This window comes from Podarcis liolepis (assembly GCF_965112155.1).
Source record: "Podarcis liolepis genome assembly, chromosome: 10".
Taxonomy (NCBI): Eukaryota; Metazoa; Chordata; class Lepidosauria; order Squamata; family Lacertidae; genus Podarcis; species Podarcis liolepis.
This window is the reverse complement of record NC_139562.1, coordinates 57,004,031-57,029,509: the sequence shown is the minus strand read 5'-3', so window position 1 is coordinate 57,029,509 and position 25,479 is coordinate 57,004,031. Positions and strand designations below refer to the sequence as shown.

Sequence of the window (25,479 nt, the reverse complement as noted above, 5' to 3'; positions counted from 1 at the left end):
TGAATGTCAGGTAGTTGTTTATTGTTTTGACATCTGATGGGAGGGCGTTCCACAGGGCGGGCGCCACTACCGAAAAGGCCCTCTGCCTGGTTCCCTGTAGCTTTGCTTCTCGCAATGAGGGAACCGCCAGAAGGCCCTCGGCGCTGGACCTCAGCGTCCGGGTAGAACGATGGGGGTGGAGACGCTCCTTCAGCCACTACAAGAGGCATTTTCCTAGTAAATTATAGGGAAGCATAATCTTCTTTCCTTTTAACTGTATCATCTTAACTTCTTCTTTATCCCCCGCAGACCAATGCTGTTCCAGACTAGTGAGCATATCATCAATAGCCCGGCCGTGGGAGATATCATTCCATTCAGTACCGTTATTCAGTTCTTATTTACAAGAGCACCACCTGAATTAAAATCCCCGTTCCAGGTAATTACTTTACACAGCCTTTTCTCACCATATACTCCACCAGTGGCGGAAAACCATTTCTCTCAAATTGCTGCCGCCAATGCTGTTTCGTAGCTATGCTCAAGTTGCAGCTTGTGGGGTTGGTTTTATGAGATCACAGCAGGCCGCAGGCGTTTTCCATCCTGGTTAACTTCTGGAAATAGAATGCTGTCACAATTCAACAGAGGAAATAATCAGAGATGATACTGTGATCTTTTGGCCCCAACCAGCCTGGCCAATGTCAGGGATGATGAGGACTCTAATCTATCAACATATAGAGCCACACCTTCCTCCCCTCTTGTTTAATCCGTAGTGGAGACTAATTTAATGGCCATTTAATTTGTTCTGAGCTATTTTTTTACATGTTTCCAGAACAATTGCCCAAGCCAAAGTGCTGTGGAGAAGCAACTGTTTTTTTTTACAGTCCTATGTGGTTGAGTGCTAAACAATCTATGAATTGCTACTGATTACTGTATACGAGGGACACGGGTGGTGCTGTGGGTTAAACCACAGACCCTAGGGCTTGCCGATCAGAAGGTCAGCAGTTCAAATCCCCGTGGCGGGGTGAGCTCCCGTTGCTGGGTCCCTGCTCCTGCCAACCTAGCAGTTCGAAAGCATGCAGTGCAAGTAGATAAATAAGTACCGCTCCGGCGGGAAGGTAAACGGCGTTTCCATGCGCTGCTCTGGTTCTCCAGAAGCGGCTTAGTCATGCTGGCCACATGACCCGGAAGCTGTACGCCGGCTCCCTCGGCCAGTAAAGCGAGATGATCGCCGCAACCCCAGAGATGTCAGGGGTCCCTTTTTTACTGTATACCAACCCGTGAACGGCTGTTGCCATTAACTTTTGCCCAGTATGTGATAATGTCTAGACATAATATTTATTTGTATTTATTTATTTCCTGTGAAAGAGAGCAGAGTGGACCATTGCACGTTATTCCCGGTGGCTTGATGACCATCCATCTGAGAAGGACAGGCTCATTTTGATACGGTAAAACACTCTTTTTCCCCCCAATTAAGTTTCAAAATACTGCAGTATTGCAACTTGGACACTTTTCTCTTCCTTCCCCGCTGTTGACCATTTGTGCATCCCGCTGTCCCTGTCTAACCGTGTGTGGAAGTGCTTTGGTGTATTCTAAGCAACAACTTCTATTAGGGCTTCTTCAAGACATTTAGAGCTGCATTGGTTTCAGGGATTAACTCCAGACCAGCAAGGTAGTCTTTTATTAGACCTTCTTTGGTGCAGAAGCAAGCCAGATTCCAAATTACACAGAATTCTCTTTAGGGAGCTACTCTTATTTCCTACTGCAGGAGAAATTCATCTAATAAAGATGTCATCTTACTTATTTTATAGCTGTTTGGGGATTCAACTACTTGTATCCCTGTGCAGTACTGGCTCTATGATATGTTTTGAATGATACAGTGCCTCCTGGGCTGTAATCCTAAGAATTGCAGCAGAAACTCTACTTAAATCAGCAGGACTGCTTTCCAAGTTAAGTATGTTTGGGATCAAGTTGTTTGTCTCACTAGAGTGTTTAGAAAACTAAAAAGGGAAGAGAAGGAGCTTGGTGAGCAAGGTATACGGAACAAAATTAAAGCACTCTTGAAATGGCTTTATATATTAATTTAAAGACTGCAACACACACACGTCTCTGAATAGGTATAGATGCACATGCACACACAATTAAACAAATGAAAGAAACTATATAGGCAGTGCTGTGATTACAAGCAGTAGTTTTTTCTGGAACTTGTTTTACTAAGGTAGCAGCTAAAATTAAGAATAAGGGCAGTGATGACTCCTCCTGAATCATACTTGAATGCTGATTTCGCAGGATGCAAACACTTAGGAAAAAGAGGAGTACAGTGATACCTCAAGTTACAAACGCCTCAGGTTACAAGCTCCGCTAACCTGGAAGAGTTACCTCGAGTTGAGAACTTTGCCCTAGGATGAGAACGGAAATCGTGTGCCGGCAGCGCAGCAGCAGCAAGAGGCCCCATTAGCGAAAGCACGCCTCTAGTTAAGAACAGTTTCAGGTCAAGAACGGACCTCTGGAACAAATCACCAAAAATTTTGCTCCATAAGACTCGCCCGGCCATAAGACGCACCTAGTTTTTAGAGGAGGAAAACAAGGGGAAAAAATTCTGCGCAGAGCGTGTAAGCGACTCTCGCTTTTCTTGCTTTAAAGCAAGCAAAGCGAGAGCCGCTTACATGGCTTCTGTCCCACTTTGCACAGCTCTCACTTTGCTTGCCCATCCCTCCTCCCGCCTCGCTGTAAAAGAGGAGGAGGAGACACTGGGACAGGTGCTCTGCTGGCTTTCCAGCGAGGCGGGAGGAGGGGCGGACAGGGGCCTCGCTATAAAGCCAGCAAAGCAAGAGCCTTTGCGGCTCTTGCTTTAAAGCAAGAAAAGTGAGAGCTGCGCAGAGCATGTCAGTGCCTCTTGCTCTGCTTGCTTCACAGCGAGTGACGGACGGGAGCCATGGCTCTGGCTGTGGAGGCATCCCTCAGCTTGTGACTGCAGCGGCAGCCGAGGGATCCCTCTGCCGTCCACTGCATTCGCTCCACAAGACGCACAGACATTTCCCTTGACTTTTTAGGAGGAAAAAAGTGTGTCTTATGGAGCTCAAAATATGGCAAGTTTGTAACTAAAGGTACCACTCCACTGTATACGTAGGAAATATTAATATTCTTATTCAAGCCTCTGGCAGAGGTTCAAAATCATTTCCAAGTACCTATCCGGGGCAGGGATTACAACAGTGTTTGTCTGACACTTTTTGTTACATTCCCAAGTGCCCAAGAAGCTTTGCTGTTATTCCTGCGTGCCCAAGTAGGATATGCATTTTCCGTTTCCTTGTGGCGATTGTGCCATCTAGTTAGCGGTGTTCTACTAAACAGGACCACCAGCTAGCAAACTCTTCAGATGAGCTAAACAGTTACTTGGTAGAAACAGAGAGAAACAAGTAGTGGAATGCTGACCATTTTTGAATGTGTGTGGTTCTCCATTTAGTTGCTGTTGGTCAAAGCAAGGGAGCATGGTAAGCAGTGTGGAGCAAGCTGCCCCTTGAGACTATGCTAAACCTTACATACAGGTGGCATCTCACTCCAATGAGCTCTGCCACCCCTTTGTTGGAGGGGATGTTGGGAAGAAACTCTCTGTGAGAATGTTCAGGAGTGAGGGAGTTTTGGCATGCCAGCTTTATGGTTTTAGTGATTGTGGTTGCAGAAAAAGTAAATATAGATTCAGGCCTCACCTTGTTCGTGTGTCAGAATAACCCTTTACACCATTCCTTCTTGTAGCTGCCTACATGGTAAAAACATGCTATTGGAAATGTGAGGAGGAGCTTGTCCTAAAGAGATGTTATGTCAGTCTGGCAGCCTTGACTGCGTTACACAGCAATGCAGACTAGCTAAGGGAGACATTAAATTCCAATCTAAGGAAACCTAGATTGGCCGTACCTGAGATACCATTTTGGAGGTATTGGTTGGTCTAACTCATGAGTCGGCAAATTAAGGCCCGCGGGCTGGATCAGGCCCAATTGCCCTCTGGATCCGGTACATGGATGGTCCTGGAATCGCCGCTTGGGTCAGCGTGATTGTTCGGGCTGCGCCATTATTTTTGCAATTTTTTTCAGGCACCATCCCTCCCCCCCACACGTGGCGGTGCCTCCTCCCTCCCTCCTCCTGGCTTCTCCCCACCCTGCGGAGGGGGCTGGGCTTTGATTGGTGCCAGCCAATCCGAAGCCTTGTCACCTGTGCGCTGAGGTGCGGCTCAGACTTGCCACCCGCCTGCCAGCCTCTCCGTCCATGGCCTCGCTGTGGGCATCGTGACGGGCGCTGGCCCCACGCCTGGTGCCCAGGAAAGCTGGCCCAGAAAGGAGAGGTGTTGCCACCACTGCCGGCTCCCAACTGCAGAGTGGCGGAGGAGGTAGGAAAACGGGGGATGGGGCGGGGCTGCAGAAAGAAGGGGAAAGAAGCCCCCCTCTGCCGCGTGCATGTAGTCTAGCCTGTCACAAGGTCTGAGGGGGGGTGAAGCTGCCCCCTTCTAAAACAGTTTGCTGACCCCTGGTCTAACTAAACATGCTTTAATGATGACTTTTCCTAGACTGTTTGCCTATACATGAACCTACTTGGTATATTGTGCATTACAGGATTGGCAGATAGCAAAAGCAAACTAAAATATCTTCAGCTCATAAAATGGTTATTTTCTTGCTAGTTTGCTATTATGATTTGTCTTGAGTAGGCTCCAATGCTGTTTGAAATGACTTCTCTTAAGTACTGCACTTCCTGACTTCAGGCAGGGGTCTCGGCTCTGCTCAGTTTGGTTTTATGTACAAGTGTTTTTGTAATCATTTGGATTAAAAGAACAGGGGCTCATACTAGTGTGTTATTCTGTTAAACTGCTTGCTTAAACAGTTGCCACAACTGCCTCCCATCTCCTTTGGATTTCTTGCTTTTCTTTTCAATAACTTTTTTAGTCCACAAAATTGGTTGATTACTTCTTCACTATAGCAGCAAAGATCAGAATGTTACAGAGTCGTCTATGGACAATTTTGTACTGGGAGCACAAAGTGCCTCTATTTATGCTGTGTAATATCTGCAACAGTACAGTATGCTGTCAGTGTAGGGAAGGCACAGCATTACCCACTTCAGACAACCCTTATGCAGCCCTTCCTCACAAGCCCGTAGTTCTTGTAACATAGCTGTAATCCTTTTCAGTTGCAAAACCTATGGTGGTCATAGGTTCAGTCCCCTCATTAGTGGCATTCTGGTGGTTAAAGACCAAATCTGCATTTTTAAGTGAGCTGATCCAGTTCAAATGTTCTGCCATAATAATATGGTTGAGAATATAATTATCTTTTAGGTTTTGCATCTTTCTGAATTTTTCTATACAGTTTTGCATGATAAAAGAAGTTTATAAATCCATGTATTGAGAAAAAAATACTGTCTTTAAATGTGTTTTTTAAAGTAAGTTTTTTAAATACAAATTTTCCTAGAGAGTCATTTCTTTCAGAAATCACAGCTTAATGTGGAAATGGGCTGGAATGGACTTACAAAATAGCATGTGCAAATTGAAAGTGTGAGCCATATAGTTTGTTGTTAGAGGCTCACATAACAAACACTTCCGATTCTAATGAGTATGTTTTTTTTCTTTAAATAGAGGTGCACTGGAAGCTTATGTTCAGTCAGTAAGAAGTAGAGAAGGAAAGGAATTTGCTCCAGTCTATCCCATAATGGTACAACTGCTACAGAAGGCACTGTCTACTCTTCAGTAAAATGTTCTTTGGAAGGTATGGAAACTCCTCTGACATATTTAATTTGTACCGGTAGGGTAATACTTAGAATTAATATAAACAGCACCTGACTTTTGCAAAACCTACCAAGAACTATAAGACGTCAATACTTAAATGTCTGGAAATCAAATGCACTATGCAGTCTTCAGCTTTCCATATATAATAAAAAAACTTTTAAATGCTGTTCTAATGTCACTTTTTAATTTAGAAACCAAAGCATTTTGTATCACAAAAAGGCTCTTTTCCCTGGAGACACTGAAACAAGATTTTCATGTAAAGAGCTTCTAAGCTGACCACAAGAAAAACCTTTTGTGTAGAAAATACACATTTACTTCTCGGCAACAATCCTTGAGGTTTAAAGTCGCATTTTTCATATTACATAATTCTTTATTCCATGTACATTGAAGTAACAATGTTTTTATCTTAAACTCATGCTATATTCTGAGTGGAAATCTACTTAATTAAAAATCCTATGCATTCTTGCTTTAAGTGCTCCTCCTATGTAGCAATCATATAGATGGGTAATGGCATTTAGTCACAACTCATTTGATGTACATAATACTAGACAATATATTTTACAAATTTATTTGAAATACATGAATATAGTGTGCAAAATCATAGGAGCAACATCATAGACATGTCAGGTGCTGAAATTTATTGTTGTGATTCTTAAACAGAAACACACTCTTTATTTAGTAACATTAAAAGCTATGTTGTAATGTTCACAGCAAAAGTAGCCATAAATCTAACATATTTCCTCTACTTTTAGATAGATGGAGGGGAAACAGTAAAGTGCAAATGTTGCACCTACAGTAAGTGCAAAGTTTGTCCCCACCATAAAAGATGTCTTATGGCAAAATAAAATCTTTAAAATATGCAGCATAGGAACACCCATCTCTCCCCCCCCCCCCGGCAAAAAAAACCCTTTAAGAATAAAATGGTGACACCACAAGAAGCACCATTCTTTTGGGATAATGCAAGTAATGAATTTAACCCTGGGCCTTTATCAAGAGCCCTGGCAATTCTGCAATCCTTTTTATTCTTGCTGGGAAGAGATCACACCACAAATAATTTATAAATGTGTTATCTTCCCAAAAAGATAACAATTTTGCTACATATAGTATACATATAGTATATACATTTCCTATCCACTTAGCCACACATTCTGGTAACTTGTTGGCACTGGGCACTTGAGAAGTTCATATATTATGTCAGAAAATCCCAGCTCCCAGATTTGTAGTTAATTACATAGTTTGTGCAATACATATTAATCAGCAATAAGAATCAATGTATAAACAGGTTACATATTTAAAATTCCCCTTTTTTGCATTTTTTCTTAAAAATAAACATTTATACAAAGCTCCTCTTCCTACTATTCTTTAGCACCACAGGATATCCATTTTCAAGCCTATTACACCTGATAGACATATATGTAGTTTGGAAGAAAAATAAGGCAATTTGGTTTTTAAATGCTGATAGTTTTTAGCTTTCTTAATGCTCTACTGTAATAAGCAAATTCTCATTCCTAACAACTCAATGCTGCCAGTATTTTATGGTCACACCTTCACAACAAATCATGAATTCTTGATCATCAAGTCTTCTCCCTCTATGTATTTGTAGAAGAATTCCGATCTAATGTTATTGTGAACCCTGTAAAAATGAGAACCAGAAATTAAGATGAATGCGTTGAGTGTGAGACTCAGTTTGCACATGGAAGTACCGTATTTTTCGCCCCGTAGGACGCACTGGCCCATAGGACGCACCTAGTTTTTTTTGGGGGGGGGAAATAAAGGGGAAAAAATTTATCCCCCCCCCCAGGTGTGCTGCGCTAATCCCGAAGCTTGGGGCGTGCGGAGCTCAGCGCGCCCCAAGCTTCTGGGTGCCGGCAAGAAGTCCGCTAGCCGTGGGAGAGCTGGGTCCCACAGCTAGCGGATAGCTTCCTGAAGCCTGGAGAGCGAGAGGGGTCGGTGCGGCTCTCCCAGGGCTAGCGGAGCGCTGCGCTAACCCTGAAGCTTGGGGCGTGCGGAGTTCAGCGCGCCCCAAGCTTCTGGGTGCCGGCAAGCAGTCCGCTAGCCGTGGGAGAGCCGCGCGGCTCTCCCAGGGCTAGCGGAGCGTTGCGCTAATCCCGAATCTTGGGGCGTGCGGAGTTCAGCGCGCACCAAGCTTCTGGGTGCCGGCAAGGTCTCCGCTAGCCGTGGGAGAGCCACGCGGCTCTCCCACAGCTAGCGGACCGCTGCGCTAATCCCGAAGCTTGGGGCGTGTGGAGCTCAGCGTGCCCCAAGTTTCTGGGTGCAGGCAAGCTCTCCGCTAGCCCTGGGAGAGCTGGGTCTCCCACAGCTAGCGGATAGCTTCCTGAAGCCTGGAGAGCAAGAGGGGTCGGTGCGCACCCCCCCCCGCTCTCCAGGCTTCAGCGAAAGCCTGCATTCGCCCCATAGGACGCACACACATTTCCCCTTCATTTTTGGAGGGGGGAAAGTGCGTCTTATAGGGCGAAAAATACGGTGTGTTACCATGTATATTACCTGCTTCAGCACAACCACACACAAAAACCCCCAATGGCAACCCTGTTGGAAGAACTTTCAGGTCATCTTGTGCCAATATATTTAATCCAAAAGCATTGCATTGGATCCAGGTTCCTTTCCTACAACAGAAATATTTGGTCTAAAAGGGAACCTAAGGATCCAACTCATAATAAATACTTTCTACAAGTGGTTTTCCTTAAAGCACCTATCGCAAAATGAGTGTTACTTTATTCCTTTCCCCCATTGTAAGGTGGTTTCAAAACCTGCCCAGAACGTAAAAGGCAGAGCCTTTCTATAGTCCTGTGTAGACTTTAGCTAGTTTATGGCTTCACCTATTGGTTAGAAATAATTTTCTCTTTGTTGGCTCTGGCTTCTATGGCTTGAGGCAGTGCTGGCATCAATTTAATAAATTGATTGGGGGGGGGAGTGGGGATGACGGATGCACTGCCCTAAGGCTGAGTACTTGGTCAGTGTCAAAATATTGCTCTTTCAACAGAGCAATATATGGTATATGGCCAGGGAAAGCAGGACTTTTTGAATGATGATGATACACAGATTAGTTTTCTAAGACATTTGCTATAAGCAACTCTTATGAGATTCTTGCCCCTACCTTTAGATGTTAACATCTACATGGGGAAATGCAAAAAAAGAGAGACTTTTTTACCCCACCTTTTGTGCATTATCATACACCAGGGGTCTGCAACCTTTAAGACAAAAAGAGCCACTTGGACCCGTTTCCGAAGGGGAAAAAACTGGGAGCCGCAAAACCATTGCGATATTTCAAACAAATATATCTCCGGAGCCGCGATCTGACAGCAGGCGGGAAGGTGACATCGGGACGGTGCGTGACTAACGCACGCACCGCCCCCATGCGACGTCACAGCCAGTACAGCGCCCGCCACAGTGGGGAGTGTCGGGGCGCACAATGCGCCTCCTCCCCTCGCTAGTATCTGCCCCGGAGCCGCAGTAAAGGTGTAAAAGAGCCACATGCGGCTCCGGAGCCGCGGGTTGCAGACCCCTGTCATACACTATCATGAAAAGGGTAACTTTGAACATGGACAAATGATTTCCCTATGAAAGGAAAAGCCTGCTGGTAAACATGGGGTTACATTTCAAATTTCACAGAGAATGTAGGGACGGGTGCCCTGCAGTTCAGAAGTATTCTACGTGAATTCCCAAGCACCAAGATGTGCGCTAAAATGTCAAAGTAGATGAAAAACATACTGAATTTGTTCGTTTCCGTTTCCAGCAGTCGGGATTTAAACGTTTTTGTTCTTCAGCCAAGGCCTTGGCTTCTAATGTGTACATCCGCCTTTCTTCATTTTTCATTTTTTTCCACCTGTCACCAAGTATCACACTTATGGCTCTGCAGGAGAAATATTTAGGAAATAGTCAGTGCAAGAATCCAGCAGCACATGTAACATTTTCTAGTATCCATTTCCTTTCTGAGGATAGCACAGGATAAAAATTATATACAAGAAAACACTCAAGTGTTCACAGATAATGTCCTTGTTCAAGCTAGGTGCAATTGTTTATTATCCTGTGGCACTGAATTAACTGAAAGGCAGGAAGTCCTACATGATTTTGAAGATATTTGTAAGTAATTTGTCAAATTTGGAAAACTTATTATTCTGTAAGCATGGATGATGGTAGAGCAAAGCATTCAGCTCATTACATATTCAAGACTTCTACCATGATAGCATATGTAATTAATACCCATAATGCTTGCATCTCCTTATTGCTGAATATGAATACATCTATTACCATAATTCACACAACAAAGTGCTTTATATTTATCCCACTTATCCTGACAACTAATCTTAAAAAAAATGGATGAAGTCAGTATGTGTCTGCAAGTTCCCACTGGGCCAGTCCAAAGTTGCAGAGTTTGGAAGAGTATGTATGTACTTTGCTTTAGGCACATAAAGTTGTGTCCAAAACATACTTCTTGTGGCTACTTTAATAACGGTATATAAGAAACCACTGATAAATAAATTCAACATTAATACAACCACCAGTTTGTTGTGTGTCTTGCTATAGTTCTCCTTTGCTGCTATTCAGCAGTGTATACTCCCAGATAAGTGTCTGTAGGATTGCAGCCTAGAATACACAACATTTCTGCTATGCATGACAATAACACCACCTAGCATTTATATCAGGAACAGGCAAACTCAGCCCTCCAGATGTTTTGGGACTACAACTCCCATCATCCCTGACCACTGGTCCTGTTAGCTAGGGATGATGGGAGTTGTAGCCCCAAAACATCTGGAGGGCCGAGTTTGCCTATGCCTGATTTATATAATGCATACTTTGAGACAAGCTTACAATGAAGCATCTTGAAATCTGTCCCCTTTCTTTAAGCACCACTTTCCTAACTGAAAGCATGTGTTCCTCAATTTAAAACGGGGATGGCTAACCTACGGTCCTCCAGTACGGCTGGACCACAACTCCCACCATCCTCAATTGTTGGCCATGCTGACTGGCTGATGGGAGTTAAGAGTCCCAACAACAGCTGGATGACCAGAGGTTAGCTATCCATTCAATGAAGAAAAGAAAGAAGAGGTTTAGCAACCACATCTTTAAACATGCCCCATAATCATGGAAGCATGTAGTTAGCCAGGAATAGACACTAATAAGCCAAGCAACCATGTAGTTTTTGCTAATTATGCCACATGTCATAATTTTGTTCCCGCCTGCTTCCCATTCCATCCATCAAAAATGTCGATAGCACTGTAATAGTGAATTTTGTCAATGGCAGCATGCCCTGAGTCAGAAATGATGTCCCTTGATGATGAGTGCTTCTTACTCTCTGCTCTTTTAGAGAAAACTTCTTTTGTTTGTTAATCCACAGTTTCCAATGAGATGCAAACCGGGAAACTGTTTTAAGCACTTCTACAAACCCACTGCTTGACCCATGGTTGTACAAAGAACATTACATCAAACCACATCAATATGCAAGTTTCCATTTTGGAATCATTTTCAAAGGCAATTTTGAAGGACCCCAATGAAAATAATATTTCGTTTATCAGGCCAGCAACCCACATCTGAACTCTCTGCACTTAAAATGTAAATCACAATCAGAAGCATACACATTCTTACCTGTTATCTTTCCCTGGATACATCTGAGTATATTCTACTCTGTACTTTTTGGCAAAAAGCATGAAGGCATTCATTGGTCTTTTGCATTTGTTGGGAGAAGTGGCATTCACAGTACTTGCAGTCCCTGAGCTTTTGCTGGCTTTACTATACAAAGAATTGGGTGAAATCTGTGATGACTGCGCAGGTCCACAGTTTGTACTGCATTCTGATCTTTCAAAGTCTTGGCTTCCTGATCCTCCACAAGATAAAGAAGCACGGCGTTGGCGAGCCATACTACTTAGCACATAAACCGCAGAGGAATCCATCGGTGTAAAATCATAACTGAAAGGGAGAAATCCGTTTACAAAATAAGTTGCAGGTTTTATTTTTCAAGTCTAGATTTACTCTCAAATAGTGGTGTGAGGTGAGAATATTCTCCGGAGAATAATCTCGAGAATGAGACTATTCTCCCCAAACTGTAAATTCTAATGTAAGAACCAGTTTTACAGCCCACATTTTTAAAATCTAGTAAATAACTTAAAACTCCTAGAAGAAGAAAACACAGCTTCTAACAAACTCGGTGAATTTTACACAACCATCAATTTTGTTCTATGATCAGATGATCAGTGTGGAACTGAAAGCTCTGTTACCAGTGGAGATGAAGATGGTGACTTATCCTCTTAAGATGTTTGAGGAGTCAATATAAATTTATAAACATTTGACACTTGTTACTTAAAGCCCATTTTTAAAATAAATTTATTTCTTGTGACAATTTATCAGTTGTAATTTAAATACGTTGTATGTTGCCTTACTTGTCTAAGCAAATAGTAATTTGCATTTCTGATGTTATGTCACTTGTCACTACTGATTATTTGTGTTTTATTTTCTGGAAATAATAGCATTTATTTTAAACTTTATATTGATTGTATTAGTGTTGCACTGAAAATACTGTACCATGTAGATATGCTTATGAAATAACATACTCATGTAGTGGTCCTGAGGTTTTTTATAGTCCCTTTACTTTAAAAGCTACATTTCATACATACACAACATAATTAGAATTCAAAGTTGATGGTAAATATACAGTTAGTGGCAGGCTTAGTAATTAACATGAGTCATTCATGTTGAATTTTCAATTTCAAGTTTGGTGCAAAAAAATTAATAAAAGTATCTGTACATTTTTTGATTGTCATCTGAACAAGTTTACCCATGAATAAACATGTATATTAATGAATTATAACATTTTCAATACATTAAAATGATATCATTTCCAATGCATTAAAATGATATTTTCAATGCATTGAAATGAATATTCTCCTATTTTAAATGAAAATTCTCTAATATTCACCTTAATCGAGAATATTCTCCAAAAATTTATTCTCAAGAATTTAACACCACATCTCTCAAATAATACCTAACAATGCTCCCATTTGCTGGATCTTGTCTGGATCTCATTTAGTATATCAATTAGAGGTAAATTCATCTCTTATTCATGCCACACATTCTAACTGAAGGCTTGAAACTGGTCGTTTTCTACCCCCTAGAGGAAGAAAACTGATAATTCTATAAATTTTTTATTGATACTACAGGTAAAGCTGATATACAGTCAACCATGAATAAAGAAAACAAATTGCTAAAATATAGTTCATGTGCCCAACATTTCCAAAAATAACATCCAATATTGCATTTAAACTGCATTCCTAAAGTTTTTTTAAAAAAAACAAAACCCTGCACAATCAGTTTGCCATCATCTGCTACTTGTTCAAGGTACAGTTTGCCATCATCTGCTACTTGTTCAAGGTACTGTAAGAAAAATAAATTCATAAATTCATAAAGTCTGAGAAACATCATTGACTGCTTTTTGTGTGTGTTTAAAATTTAAACTGGAATAGAAGGAACCAACAAATTGTTAGTAACACCTAAGAAAAGCATGGAGAAATGGTTAACTTGATACTTACACTATTTATCTATTAGTTATATTCATGTGTCTTTCTTCCACCAATCAGTGCTCAAGGTAGCAAAAAAAACAATTGAAATAAAATAAAATACTGTCCATTCTTAAGAGTTACCTTTTGAATGTATCAAACACACCCGAATCATCGAAATTAATGGCATCAGGGTGTCCTGGAGGTAGACATGTATCTCCAATGTGCATTTCACAACATGGAATTCCATGCTGAACCACAGTCAGGCTCGGATAAAAAGATGACCAGCCTGAATGGAAAAAAACTTTGAATTAGATAAATAGTCCAGCAACTCAGATTCTCTTTGAGTCCCAATAGCATGAAACACAATTCTATATACATCTGCTCAGAAATAAGCCCCGCTGTGTTAAATGTGGCTTCCTCCTTAGCAAATGTATTTCGAATCCAAATATCAAGAATATGAAGGCACTTTAAGCAATCAGACAAAGATCTGCTAGGCTCTCACTAAGAGTGGGAAAGTGAGTTGGAGGAATGCTCTTGCACTCGTTCATCTGTTTTGCAGTTTCTCTTCCCTTCCACTGTTTCCCTCCCATTGTGAACACTGGGATAACAATTACTGAGAGAGATTTAGATCAATTACTGACCTGGTCTCTCTCTCTCCAGAGTTTGGGAGCATGTTGTGGGATCAGGACAGCTTTTGATCCGAGCTGTTCCCCAACCCTCCCTGACACACCTTTGAATCAGTTTCAACATGCCCAATTCTGGGCTGGGCTAGGGCATCAAGAGGTTTCTGCACCAGGGTGGGGGCGAAATCTGACACGGAATTTCTTTCTCTAGTGTGGCATCAAATCTCTAATGTCAGAGAGGGAGACCCAATATATCCTATGATCCCTGGGCACTGCACCCTTGGTGTTTCCAGGATTGCATCCTTCGTGTTTCCCTAGCTGTTTTATGATTAGAAATAAAACACATAAGGAACCTGCCCAAAGTGTCATGGAGTCACCACATACGTAGAGAAAGGGAAGAATGAGGCTTTAGAATCTCAGTATTTTCTTCAGAACAGGAAAAAAATTGTTCACGTCATTTTTTAAATTGCTTATTTTAAACATATCCTACCACCAAATGAATAGATACTCTAACAGGACTTCACCACTTTCAGCAAGGAAAATATTGCACAATTAAGAGCTTACGGCTTCCCCTCTGCTCCATATCAATATCCAAAAAGTCATAGGTATGATGTTATCTAAAGTTAGTCATGCTTAACTCCTACTGAAATTAAGTGAGGCAACTGAATAATGTCTGCAAGAAAATGCAAACAGCACTGTTTTCCAGGGAACTTGAGCACAATTAAGTTTAGTAGGATCAGGGGTTATTTGGTAAAGAAAGCTCTTCCCAGAAGTTGAATGGTTTCGATTGTTCAAATTCTATACAAGGGCAACAGTTGATTTTCAGTATCATGGAAGACATCAAACTTTTCCAGTACCCTAGGACCTGCTGTGCCTGCACATAAAGGAGTTCAGATGGCACAAACCAAACGAACGTTACAGCGTAACATCATGGCAATCAAAATATTCACCATTGGGATGCTACATGAGTTTCATTGCAAGAGATAGCAAACGCTTTAATTTAGACATGCTGGAACCTGCCAGAAGAGTTCCAGACCTCCTTCTCCAGCAGGTATTTGCATTTAACATAAGCCTGCTGTTCTATATTTATTTATATCCTGCCTTTTTTTCCTGACAGGGACTCAAGGCAGCTAACATAAAAATAAAGAAGTGCTAGAAACTTAGAAAAAGCAGTAATTAAAAAACAATCAAACATTTACATATGGATATCTTTAAAAATCTGGTAAAACCATACAAATAATTATAATGAAAACAGTATGACACTGGCCCTTTCATTAAAAATTGACAGTTCCCAAAAGCCTGCTGGAACAAGGTTTTATTTTCCTCAGAAAAAAAGTCTCTAGTATTAGAGGTGTTCGCTAAATGTACTAGCGCTGGGAGGTTGAAAGAATTGAGGAGGATGTACATGGAAGTTTTAGACATTTTCTGCACAGAGACAGAAGAGACTGCAGAGATGAAGAAGAAAGTTTTTGACATGGTAATAGATTGGTTTTTTTAAGACTATGACAGTTTATGGCAATAAGATGATGACTGGATTACCAGAATATACTGTACAGTGATGTTCTACATGCATTACAATAGTTATAATAATTTCTTACCTTTGTTTTTAACATAGAAAGGATGATCTAGTCTACACTCTACAGTAAGCAAGCCATCTGTCACTGTGCCAGGATCAAAAGTCAATTTTAGAACTGACTCGCCAAATGAAACACTTTCTTCATGGGATATCAACTTCAAACCATCAGAACCATATCCCTGTAGAACAGGCGAGCTTTGGTTATTCAAGGAACACGTGAGTCTACGGACATTGAAACTACTCTCATCCTAAAAGAACTAAGAGTGTGTAATTTATTTGGCAAAAACAGTCACTTTCTCCTTCCCACAATATTTCTGTCTCAGCCACTAACATTTATTTCACTTTAGTCACTAGATTTGTTTACTACATATATGATCAGCCACAATGGGCAAGACGTGCCAGGCAGGATTTCTTTAATATGTAATCAGCCTAGTTTGCAGCAGCACTTCAAAAGAGGAAATTTTCCCTTTGACACTATCACCAAATAATTTAGCATCAGCTTTTCTTCAGCAAGCTGCCATTGCTCCTGGATATGCAGCCAAGTAGCCAACCATACCTTTCTACTCCTTCCTCACAGGCTATCCTATTAAGATGGCTGCATGTAAATGCTTTTAGAAATTAACTCAGGCAAGCAGCTGATAAATTGCTGTGGTCATTACAAAAGAATATGAAAAGAAAAACTTACTTTGTAAGTACTCACTGAATCATCCATTTCATTTTTACAGGCTGTGGACCTAGCAAAATCTTCAGCATCCTCCCATTCCTTGTTGCGTCCTTTATGAAAGCATAAACGTGTTCCTAAAGTTTTATTAAAAAGAAAATTAGTGTCATAAAATGGCAAACCCAATTATTAAATCCTGCCATGTAATATATGGCATTTTACCTTTAAGGAAACAATGCCAAACAGTTGGAGGCCAGGAGTGGCACCATCCTAGATCATCGTCGTCTGACAGGGATGACATACAGAAAATTCCAGACTCTGATTCACTATTTGTCTGTTGAGAAAACAAAGCCACATAAAGGTATTTAAATAAATATTTCTAGGTAGGCAATGAGATTATTTTTCAGTTTCTTGCAAAACCAAGCTGCATGGGGTTTCTAATATTTCACTTAATCACTGCTATGTCTTTTCCCAAGTATTCTTAAATTTTACATCTTTTATATGACTCTTTGTAGCAACTACATTATGGAACAAATCTTTCACAAACCAAAGACCCAGTTCCATATTTAAGCATTCCTATGCTACTCTCCTCATTTCTGCCTGTCTGTCTGTCTCTGTCTCTGTCTCTCTCCCTCCCACACACAAAGCTCACCCCACCTTAGTGTGTCCCCCTGATGCTAGACAAAAATGACACGTGCAACATGATTAAGGCAAACAGAAAACTGCCAAGACAGCTGTTCTCAAAAGTAAGCGATGCTAAAAATGTATGTTTTAAATTGGCCTAAGAATCAGAATACAATGTTCTGTATTGACAGTAGTAGAAATGAATAAGACAACATTCCATGTGTTTTGATGTTTTGTTTCACAGCTTCTCTCATGTTTTAATCTACTTGCCAAGCATAAAATAGTGAACATCATAAAGCTTGGTCTTTTGTAGTTCATTCTGTACCTCCCTTGGATTGTGAGCTCTTCAAGCTATGTACGCTACCACAAAGATTGCTCCCAACACTAAACAAGTAAAAAATCTAAATGAGCAGCTGGCAAAGTAAAGCTATTTCAATTTCTAAAAAGTTTAAATCTGGTCTTTAGCTAGTTCAATAAACAAAGCTTACCCTTTCATGTCTGACAGGTGTTTCATCAATGTGATGCTTAGGAAAACCAGAGTCACTCTGAGAGGATTCTAGTGGAGGACGTGCATAGGAATGTAAACTTTTGCTTGTAGCTATTAGATGAACAGGAGATGATCTAGGAAATAATTGTTAAATATATATATATATATAAGCAGATATTGCTCAAGGAAGGAAAGAAGGAAAAGCATCACAGGTACACCAAGAGTAATTTATTGACAATTCTGAGATAGTAATGTCTTAGTTGCTTCTTTGAACAGACCAAAATCAGTGGTTCCTGAAAAAATAAAAATCTTTAAATATGTTTGGCCAATAAATTATACTCTGTAACTTCGAGGTCTTTTCTCCTTTTGCGTATTTGGCAATGGAACATAATGCTGCTAACATTTCTATGATGTGATTGGTTTCATCAACAAATACTGTGCTCAATTTTTTTACTATTTTTTACTATTATCACACCGCAGCAGTCTGCCCCAGTGTTACCAAAACACATAGATGAAAAAGAGGTTAGCACAGCAAGTAGTCCAACCAATGCTCATTGCTACAAAGAAAGGAGGGCTGGGGAATAAACTTAGTAAGTTCCTTGAAGACCTCCTTATTCCAGGCTGGGGGACACAAGGGAGAATCAGTCCTTTAGCTACAGTGTTCTACATGGCAGGGCAGCCTAGACGCTCCAACCTCCTGCCACCCTTTCAGCTACAGAAGAGTGACTGAGGGGCCCAAAGCAACAGCGAGCAACATTTTGGTTTATTTAGATCATAAGCAAGTAGACTGGGTGGCACACAAATAGAAGAAGCAAAAATAAATTTAAACAATAAACTGCTAAAGCAAGTAAACGTGGTAATTGTCAACAGCCTACTTTAAAAACAGGGACTCTGCAATTGACATTAAATTTTTTGTTTCATGTTATTACATGTTTAAAACAGTTGCTATGCCTTTAGACAACCACCCATGCAAGGAGGTTCCAGTTGTAAAAGGGTAGTATCCCAGAGTTTAATGCAAAATAAAAACAATATGAATAATGCTGCAAGCTACAAAATGGATAGAAATGTAAGAAATGTGAATTGACACCACACCTGTTATAAAAAGAGCACTGCATTAGAGGACTCTGTGGACTAGTAGCTATGTTTGCCAATTCTGTCAACCAGTTCACTCCATTCTCACAAGTATAAGCATTTTCTGAACTGCTGCTTGAGGTATTCTGGTTCCATGAAGGCCTTGAATATTCCTGATGCGAGACATCAGCACTCAGCTGGAAAAGTGCAGGTGGGGTAGAATCAGTGTGAACAGCCTGCAGTTCAGGAAGATCATCTGCAAAGAAGAGCACATGGTCTGATTGATTCCTACGGATTAGACCAGCACAACCTCAGGTCTAGAGGTCAATTAAGGTCGAACTCCCCGACTACTATGATTCAGGGGGGACGACAGCAAATTTCCTATTGTCCATGGGCATTTCCTACCTTCAAGGCCCATCACTGCACCATCACACCAAAATGGGAACATGAAATGTCCTGAGCTGGGTGGAAGGAGCCCACGTCTCTAACTACACCAGTATTGTCTGTTTCTGGAAAGGCTTTTGCTGACGCAGTTTGGGATTTTGACACTGCTTATCCCTTAGGCCAGGGATTATCAAATTATGCCAGCAGCATTGGAAATGGAGGGTGATATATGTATGTTCTGAACTGTCCCATCTGAGTTTATGTTTAAACACAGGAGTCTCCAGAGCAAGCAACTTGGTATGTTTCTGGAGGGTCCCCCTTAATAAAAACTACACTGAACACACAATATCAAGCAATGAAGAACTCAACCCAACATTTGTGCACCACCTCATATTTGCATGACTGGAGCAGATATTGACAGAGGTGGAGCTTCATGTGCAAGTTCCTCAAATTGGACAGATATTATATTATTTAGAATATTTGGAATTAGCAATGCCCAGATTCTTTGCAACCAACCTTATCTTGGTGTTTTCATCTAGTGAAAGGTATATTGTCGCCCTTTGGGAACAGTCTTCTCAAAAATGAGGAAATCATATGGCATCAACAAAGAAGCAGAAGACATCCACCAATTGTGGCCAACTTCCAGCACATTCATGTTGCTATTATTACAGCACTCTCTGCAATTTCAAGCTGACAATGCTCCTTCCCTCCATGGCAAACTGAAGGGAGTTTCCATACACATTTGTTTTTTGGCATAGAATCAAATCAGTCAAGGGAATGCAATAATAAGAATTCAGCAAGTTTGCCTAATTCCCTTGCATAGACCCAATATGCACTCTAGATCCTGGCCAAAGTATCTGTGCTGAATGAGTCCCACTCTCAACTCTACATATGATTGGATGGTACCCAGTGAATGTTATATGAATCTCATTGTGTAACACAAATGCATCCTCAGTTTATTTTAAGAAAGCCAGAGTATTTACCAAGCTCCATGTGCTCATCACAAGATGCATATCCAGGAGAAGATGGGAGGTTCTCATGACACTTCAGTAATTCCAATGATTCGTTCATCCTTGAAGTTCTCTTGTCCACCACTAACAGGAGTTTCTGCACTGCATTAGGCATCTGGTTAGTCTTAACTTCCCAAACCATGGTAGGATGCTTCAGGTTATCTGACTTAAGCAGAATAAGAAAATTACACACATTAAGTCACTTAGCTACAGTTACAACTGCATGAAGATGGATTACCAAGATCTATCACCCCCAACTCTCTATAAAAAATTTTTTGCCAATTAAAATATCTCCAAGACTCATAGCTAACTCTTGCCTGACCTTATTGTTATACATAGACTACACAATTCATCAAATGTAACATCTCAGCATGATGCTTTATACAATCATACTAACAATATGTTGCATTCATCGGTTGAAATGATGGAATGGTATATTTTATAGTAAAAGCTACTCTAACTAAATTCAATTTCTCCGAATTTGAGGCAGAAAAAGGAATATTTTGCTTCTTTCACAGGGTTGAAGAATCTTCATCGGTGTGTTAGAAACATCATTGCTGGCTCAGTGCTGATAACACCAAGGTTGCTGGTTTGATCCCCATAAGGGACAGCTGCATATTCCTACATTGCAGGGGGTGGACTAGATGACCCTCAGGGGCCCTTCAAACTCTATAATTCTACTACTACAACCATCATAACCATAGGGAATTGACCTACAATGGCTTCTAAACAGAGAACAAGGCTAGGAACATACATACATATGAGCAACCTAATTGGAACTCTGAACTCCCAACTTTGTGATGGGCTTCTGCAAAGAGAACAAAGTGGTGAGGATGTCAGAAACTACCCAACAGCCAGTCTTGCAACTGACATTTACCCTAAAATGCTTGACAAGTGGGACTGAGCAAACAGTTCTTTTGTCACCCTCATTGATGCCAAAGATGGAAATGATGGAAGTTATTATTTGACATTTGGAAAACCAAGTATACCTTCCACTTGTAATAAAAAACAAGAAGATTGCAACAGATTAGAAATACATAATGTTGCTACGCAAAGCATCAGCTATGGTGTTGGCCTGTGGCCACAGCTGCCATAACCACTGCTGCCTTTATGGATGCTAGCTTGATCACTGAAAAAGACCAGAGTTTCAGCTGTGGTGAGTTAAGGCTGCAAAAGAAGGCTGTAGTGGATGCTGCTTGGCCAACCATCAAGCATGCAGGATAGTATGAATTCAGCAAAATGATAATCCAGACACTTTTGTGCTCAGATGTTGACTTGAGGGGCAGAGATTATTACACACTGGGAGATCTTCCTGTATGTCCGAGGAAGACACCTTCCATAAACCCCAGTGCTTCATCCCTGCTGGGAGTTTGCAAGACTGGTCTGGCGAGGTGTATGAACCTCCTTTGGCATGTAAACGTACAGCAGAAGTAAAAAAGTTTACTGACAAGCCAATACAAGTTCCACAGTGACCCTGTCATTCTCACGTCTTATAGAGAGGTGTGAGAAACAAGTCACAGAGGCAGCAGGCAGGGTATATACACATGAGAAAAGTGAGGGCTACATTAGAGGCCAAGAAACAAGTCAATGGCTGATATCCAAGAATGAATAAAAGCAAGACTTGATGAAACCTGTTGTTTAAATTTCTTATTAACTGATGTCATTACTTTCCAATGTTGTTTTATGATTTCAAGGTAATGTATACTTAGTAGGATGTTTTATGCAGATAAAACTAAAATTTTATAGCAGTATTTAACATTCTCAGAAGGTAAAATTAAAATTATTTGGTTTTCCAATTTATTATGTTTTTTAATCAAACGTAGCTTTACCAAGCTAAATGTTGTCCAATAACAAACATAAGGGCAGATTTGAATTCCTCACACCCCAAAAAAATTTTTTTTAAGACTGCTCACTGAAGAAATTTGCAAAAATTAAGTTTCACTCCCTAAATGACACACCCTTCTAAAGCAATAACTTGTTACTCTGAGTAATAACAAAAGCCAGCCATAAGGTCTTTGCATATGTAAGATAACAATGGATAATTTACAAATTAAAACCAAGGCAGAACAGCAACAATCAAACATCATGCATAAACACTTTCCTTTATGCATCTTGAAATACAGAATCAGTCTGTAAACAGCAAGATTCAGCCATAATTTATACAAAAAACCTCTGGAAGACAAAATTTGCAAACTTCAAGCTACTGAATAAAGACACAACTTAAACTCATATCCCAACATCCCTCCTAACAACAAAGTCAGCTGGTGAGTGCCAACCACAGTGTAGCCAAAATGGGGCTTCTAAGAAATAAGAGGGAACATGTGCAGGGGAATTCCAGAACTAGTTAAAAAGAAAGATAGGGGAAAACCCTAAAGGGGGGGGGGACGACTTAGACACAGACCAATGAGACGAGTGAGCATACTAATCCCGGTTTTTTCAGGGAGGAGGAATCAAAAACTGAGGGAGAAGGAAAATGGAATGGTGTGTCCTAGAAGAGGACACGGCTGGCTACAACTCAGCAGGAGCACTCCATACTGCAACATTTTGTTTCAGGTCTCACTAGCATATTGTTTTGCCGTTCAGAGAAAGAAAGCCAACTACTGTAGTAAGCCAAAGAGCCAAATTGAGTCCCTGAAGGAATTGCATCTTGTCCCCCTCCACTTTGCGATTCAAAATTTGCCCACAGAAATTATCCACAAGGAAAAGGGTTTTTTAAGTAACAATAGAGCTATTCCACTCATTCTTACAGAATTCCATAGTGCAGTCATTTGCTGCCTAAAATGAGGATTGTGGGGTCGCTTAATGTCAGCTGACTGATAAGTGGGCAACCCCACCCATCTATCAAAATGGTCCATGGAAGGGGCTCAAGAGCCACGTACTGGCTGGATATAGACCCAAGCTCTCCACTAGTCAGTAATCAGAGTAGACTGCTCGAAAAGCAATATACAGGTGTGCGCAGATCTACAGAGGAAACTGAACTCATCCACTAGAGAAAAACAATGCCAGCTTTCACACATAGGAATCAATTTTGAGACAAAAAATGCAAATAAGGCATACAAGTAGGATTCCGCCCCCCCCCCCAATGCTGTTTTCATCCTTAATAACTTGTAAGTCATTATATAAACACCCAGATGGCTTTTCCACCATTGTCCTAAGAATCTTTTAAAAAAGAATTAACTATTGATTGAATATTGTTTCTTTAATTTGAAGAAAATGATATTCACATGCCAGTACACAATATGAAAATGGGCAAGATTACAGTGTAGAAAGATGTTGCTGACCACACACTATAAGAAAGCCTTCCCAAAGAAGATTTGCATGGCTACTTCCCTGATGGCATTCTGCTAACAAATAAAAACTTTTAATATTTTAAAACCTTTAACCTGCAGATGAGTTCACAACCTCTGTTGTGCAGTTAGCTAGCAGATGAGATTACCATCTGATGCAATATTACTTGCTGTTGCATATCATAAACTTGTATTTTACATTTCTATTCACCTTAAGATATCCACTGTATTTTTAAAACTGTTGCATTTCATTTCAGGTAGGTTTTGGCAGTGTTCAATTCATTCAACATTATAAACAAACAACAGATGCACTCTTAAGATTGCTTCACATGTTCCTATGGGACACTCATGTGAATGATGCATGCTTAAAATCATAACAGGCAAGGAAATCATGTGCATTTGAAAACTAGTATCCCACTGTCAAAGATACCTTTACATGTATCAGTGAGCAGCCACGGGACAGCGTTTCCTGTAACACGCACACATCTTTATTTTAAAGAAGAAAAAGCCACCACCACAAAGCTTTCTCCTGTCTCACTTTATTCACCAGCAACCATCAAAGCAGCACAAGGCAAGTCACAGATTCTTCTCAGTTGGTGGATTCAGTGTTCCCTCCCCGCCCCCAAAAAAGGTCAAAGGGGGGAAGAAAGGGGGGCAGTGCAGAAACAATGGTATCTTCACAGCTAGAGACAACAGTAGCCACCAGTGACCCTCTTGTCTTCCCTACAGCCATGCTTGCCCTAGTGCACCCCCCTCTGGTTCCTATTTGGCTTGCCATCTTCATGCAGCTCAAAGTTAAAGAAGGGTCAGGAACATTATCAAGGGTCTAGAAACCAAGCCTTATGAGGAACAGTTGAGGGGGTTGGGCATGTCTAGTCTGGTGATAAGGACTTGGGAGAGGAGATATGACAACAACCTTCAAATATCTAAGGGGCTGTCACATGGAAGATGGAGCAACCTTAATTTCTCTTGCTCCAGAGGGTAGGACCCAAAACAATGGCTTCAAGTTACAGGAAAGGAAATCCTGACTAAACATCAGGAGGAACTTTCTGACAGTGGAACAGTCTCCCTCGTGAGGTTTTGGACTCTCCTTCCTTGAATAGTGTTGTTGTTATTATTATTATTATTAAATTTGAATACCACTCTTCATCCACAGATCTCAGGATGCTTCACGACACAAACACACAATGCTTTTTTTAATTAAAAAAACAGGTTCTAAAGTAGAGGATGGATGGCCCTCTGTCACGGAGAGGCTTTAGTCGAGATTCCTGCATTTGCAGGAGGCTGGACAAGTTGACCCTGGGGGGGGGGTGTCCCTTCCAGCCCTACAGTCTGTTCTACGACTCTACGAAACATGCAGAGTTTGCACAAGGGAGAAGAGAGAGGAGCTGGATACAGCTGTGCAGTTACTTAATTGACACCACTTCCCACTGTTATACAAGCCGAGAAAGTGGAAGAGCTAACTCCTCCTGCTGCGTTTCTGTCACTGTCAGCTCCGCCCCTCCCCCCCCCCCGCGCGCAGCGTCTCGGGATCTGCGCAAAACAAGAACAGGAGGCGGGGGGGTGGGGAGGACTCTCGCGCGCCGCCCGTTCGCCAAGTATCTGTCACGCGCCTGGCGAGAGGGGAAGGAGGGAGGGGAGGCGGTTGGGAGTCACGCGCGAGAGCACGAGCCGCGGGCCGCCGATTGGTCCCTTTAACAGAGCGCCGAAAACCGGGCGGAGCCTCGCGAGCGGCCCGAGCGCCTCTCCCTCCGCCCCTCTCTGGTCACGTGGACCACTGCCTGGAAGAAGGAGCGCTTTCCCCCCCCCCCTTCGCCCGCTTGCTCCTTGTTTATAAACTTTTTCCTCGCAGGACACGGCGCATGCGCCCAAAGGCCCCATTCATTCAGAAGTGCGTAACAACAGGACGAGGCTTCGGGTGGGGGCGGGGAAAGGGGCCCGCGCCCCACAGCTGAGGGGGGAAACGCTCTCGGGCGTCGAGATAAGGGCCCGTTGCCCTCAGCTGTCCAAATCAACAAGCGGGTCTCTTCACGCAGGGCGAGGCGGAGGGGACAAAAAAGGAGAAACAGAAGTGCGGGGGGGCTCTCCTCGGGTCTAACGCCCGCCTCGCCTGTGGCAGTTTGCCCGTTGCCGTATTGGAGGGGGTCTCTCCCCCCCCCGGGGAGTCGCGCCCTCTTCTTCCTCCCCTCCTTTTCTCCTCAGCCGTTTTTCGGCGCCTCACAAAGTGACCGCCAACAAAAAGCTTCCCCTCTGCCCGCCACACCGCGACGGCCCTCAGGCAGGAAAGAAAAGCCTTCAAAACAACTTATTTCCTAACTGTCCGTCCGCTTCCCTTCCTGACCGCCCCTCACGCTCGCTCCAAAACTTCTCGCTACTTACCAAACCCGTCGCCATTACAGGACTCCCTTCAGCTTTCTCTTTCCCCGCCCTCTCTCTTTCTCTCTCTCTCTCGGGAAAGCCCCGCCCGCCTTTTTATGGACTTTGGGCTCCCAATGGCTCCGGCGGACG

The 25,479-nt window shown here is 41.9% G+C and overlaps 2 protein-coding genes across 6 annotated transcripts in view; one reads left to right on the top strand and one right to left on the bottom strand.

Annotated features, from left to right (window-relative positions):
• COG5 (component of oligomeric golgi complex 5) overlaps nt 1-17,569 on the top strand; it is a 156,056-nt gene extending 138,487 nt beyond the window's left edge. The window contains exons 20-23 of one of the 4 annotated variants that reach the window (XM_083463445.1): nt 289-415; nt 1,342-1,421; nt 5,588-5,717; nt 15,487-17,569. In XM_083463445.1, coding sequence (XP_083319571.1) covers nt 289-415; nt 1,342-1,421; nt 5,588-5,702 — 322 coding nt within the window. In that variant the 3' untranslated portion in view covers nt 5,703-5,717; nt 15,487-17,569. Of the gene's footprint in view, nt 1-288; nt 416-1,341; nt 1,422-5,587; nt 5,904-5,928; nt 6,009-11,093; nt 11,336-15,486 lie in introns of those variants that run through there. The other 3 variants (XM_083463446.1, XM_083463447.1, XM_083463444.1) reach the window with 3 other exon arrangements.
• On the bottom strand, nt 5,900-25,479 carry HBP1 (HMG-box transcription factor 1). Of its 2 annotated transcripts, none has more exons than XM_083463601.1 (11): nt 25,351-25,479; nt 19,658-19,850; nt 18,312-18,546; nt 17,221-17,353; nt 16,331-16,442; nt 16,133-16,245; nt 15,470-15,626; nt 13,390-13,534; nt 11,342-11,662; nt 9,467-9,608; nt 5,900-7,370 (listed from the first exon to the last, which is right to left on the bottom strand). In XM_083463601.1, exons 1-11 carry the CDS (start codon nt 25,363-25,365, stop codon nt 7,359-7,361), a joined length of 1,578 nt encoding a protein of 525 aa, XP_083319727.1. In that variant the 5' UTR covers nt 25,366-25,479; the 3' UTR covers nt 5,900-7,358. The 2 variants fall into 2 exon arrangements, with proteins under 2 accessions (XP_083319727.1, XP_083319728.1); XM_083463602.1 differs by having other exon boundaries at nt 19,658-19,846; nt 25,351-25,473.

Coding starts and splice junctions, on each gene's coding strand:
- HBP1 (XM_083463601.1), bottom strand. Junction 17,354..18,311: donor CAGTGCTCTTTTTATAACAG/GTGTGGTGTCAA, acceptor ATTATTTCCTAG/ATCATCTCCTGTTCATCTAA. Junction 11,663..13,389: donor GTGTTTGATACATTCAAAAG/GTAACTCTTAAG, acceptor TCTCCCTTTCAG/TTATGATTTTACACCGATGG.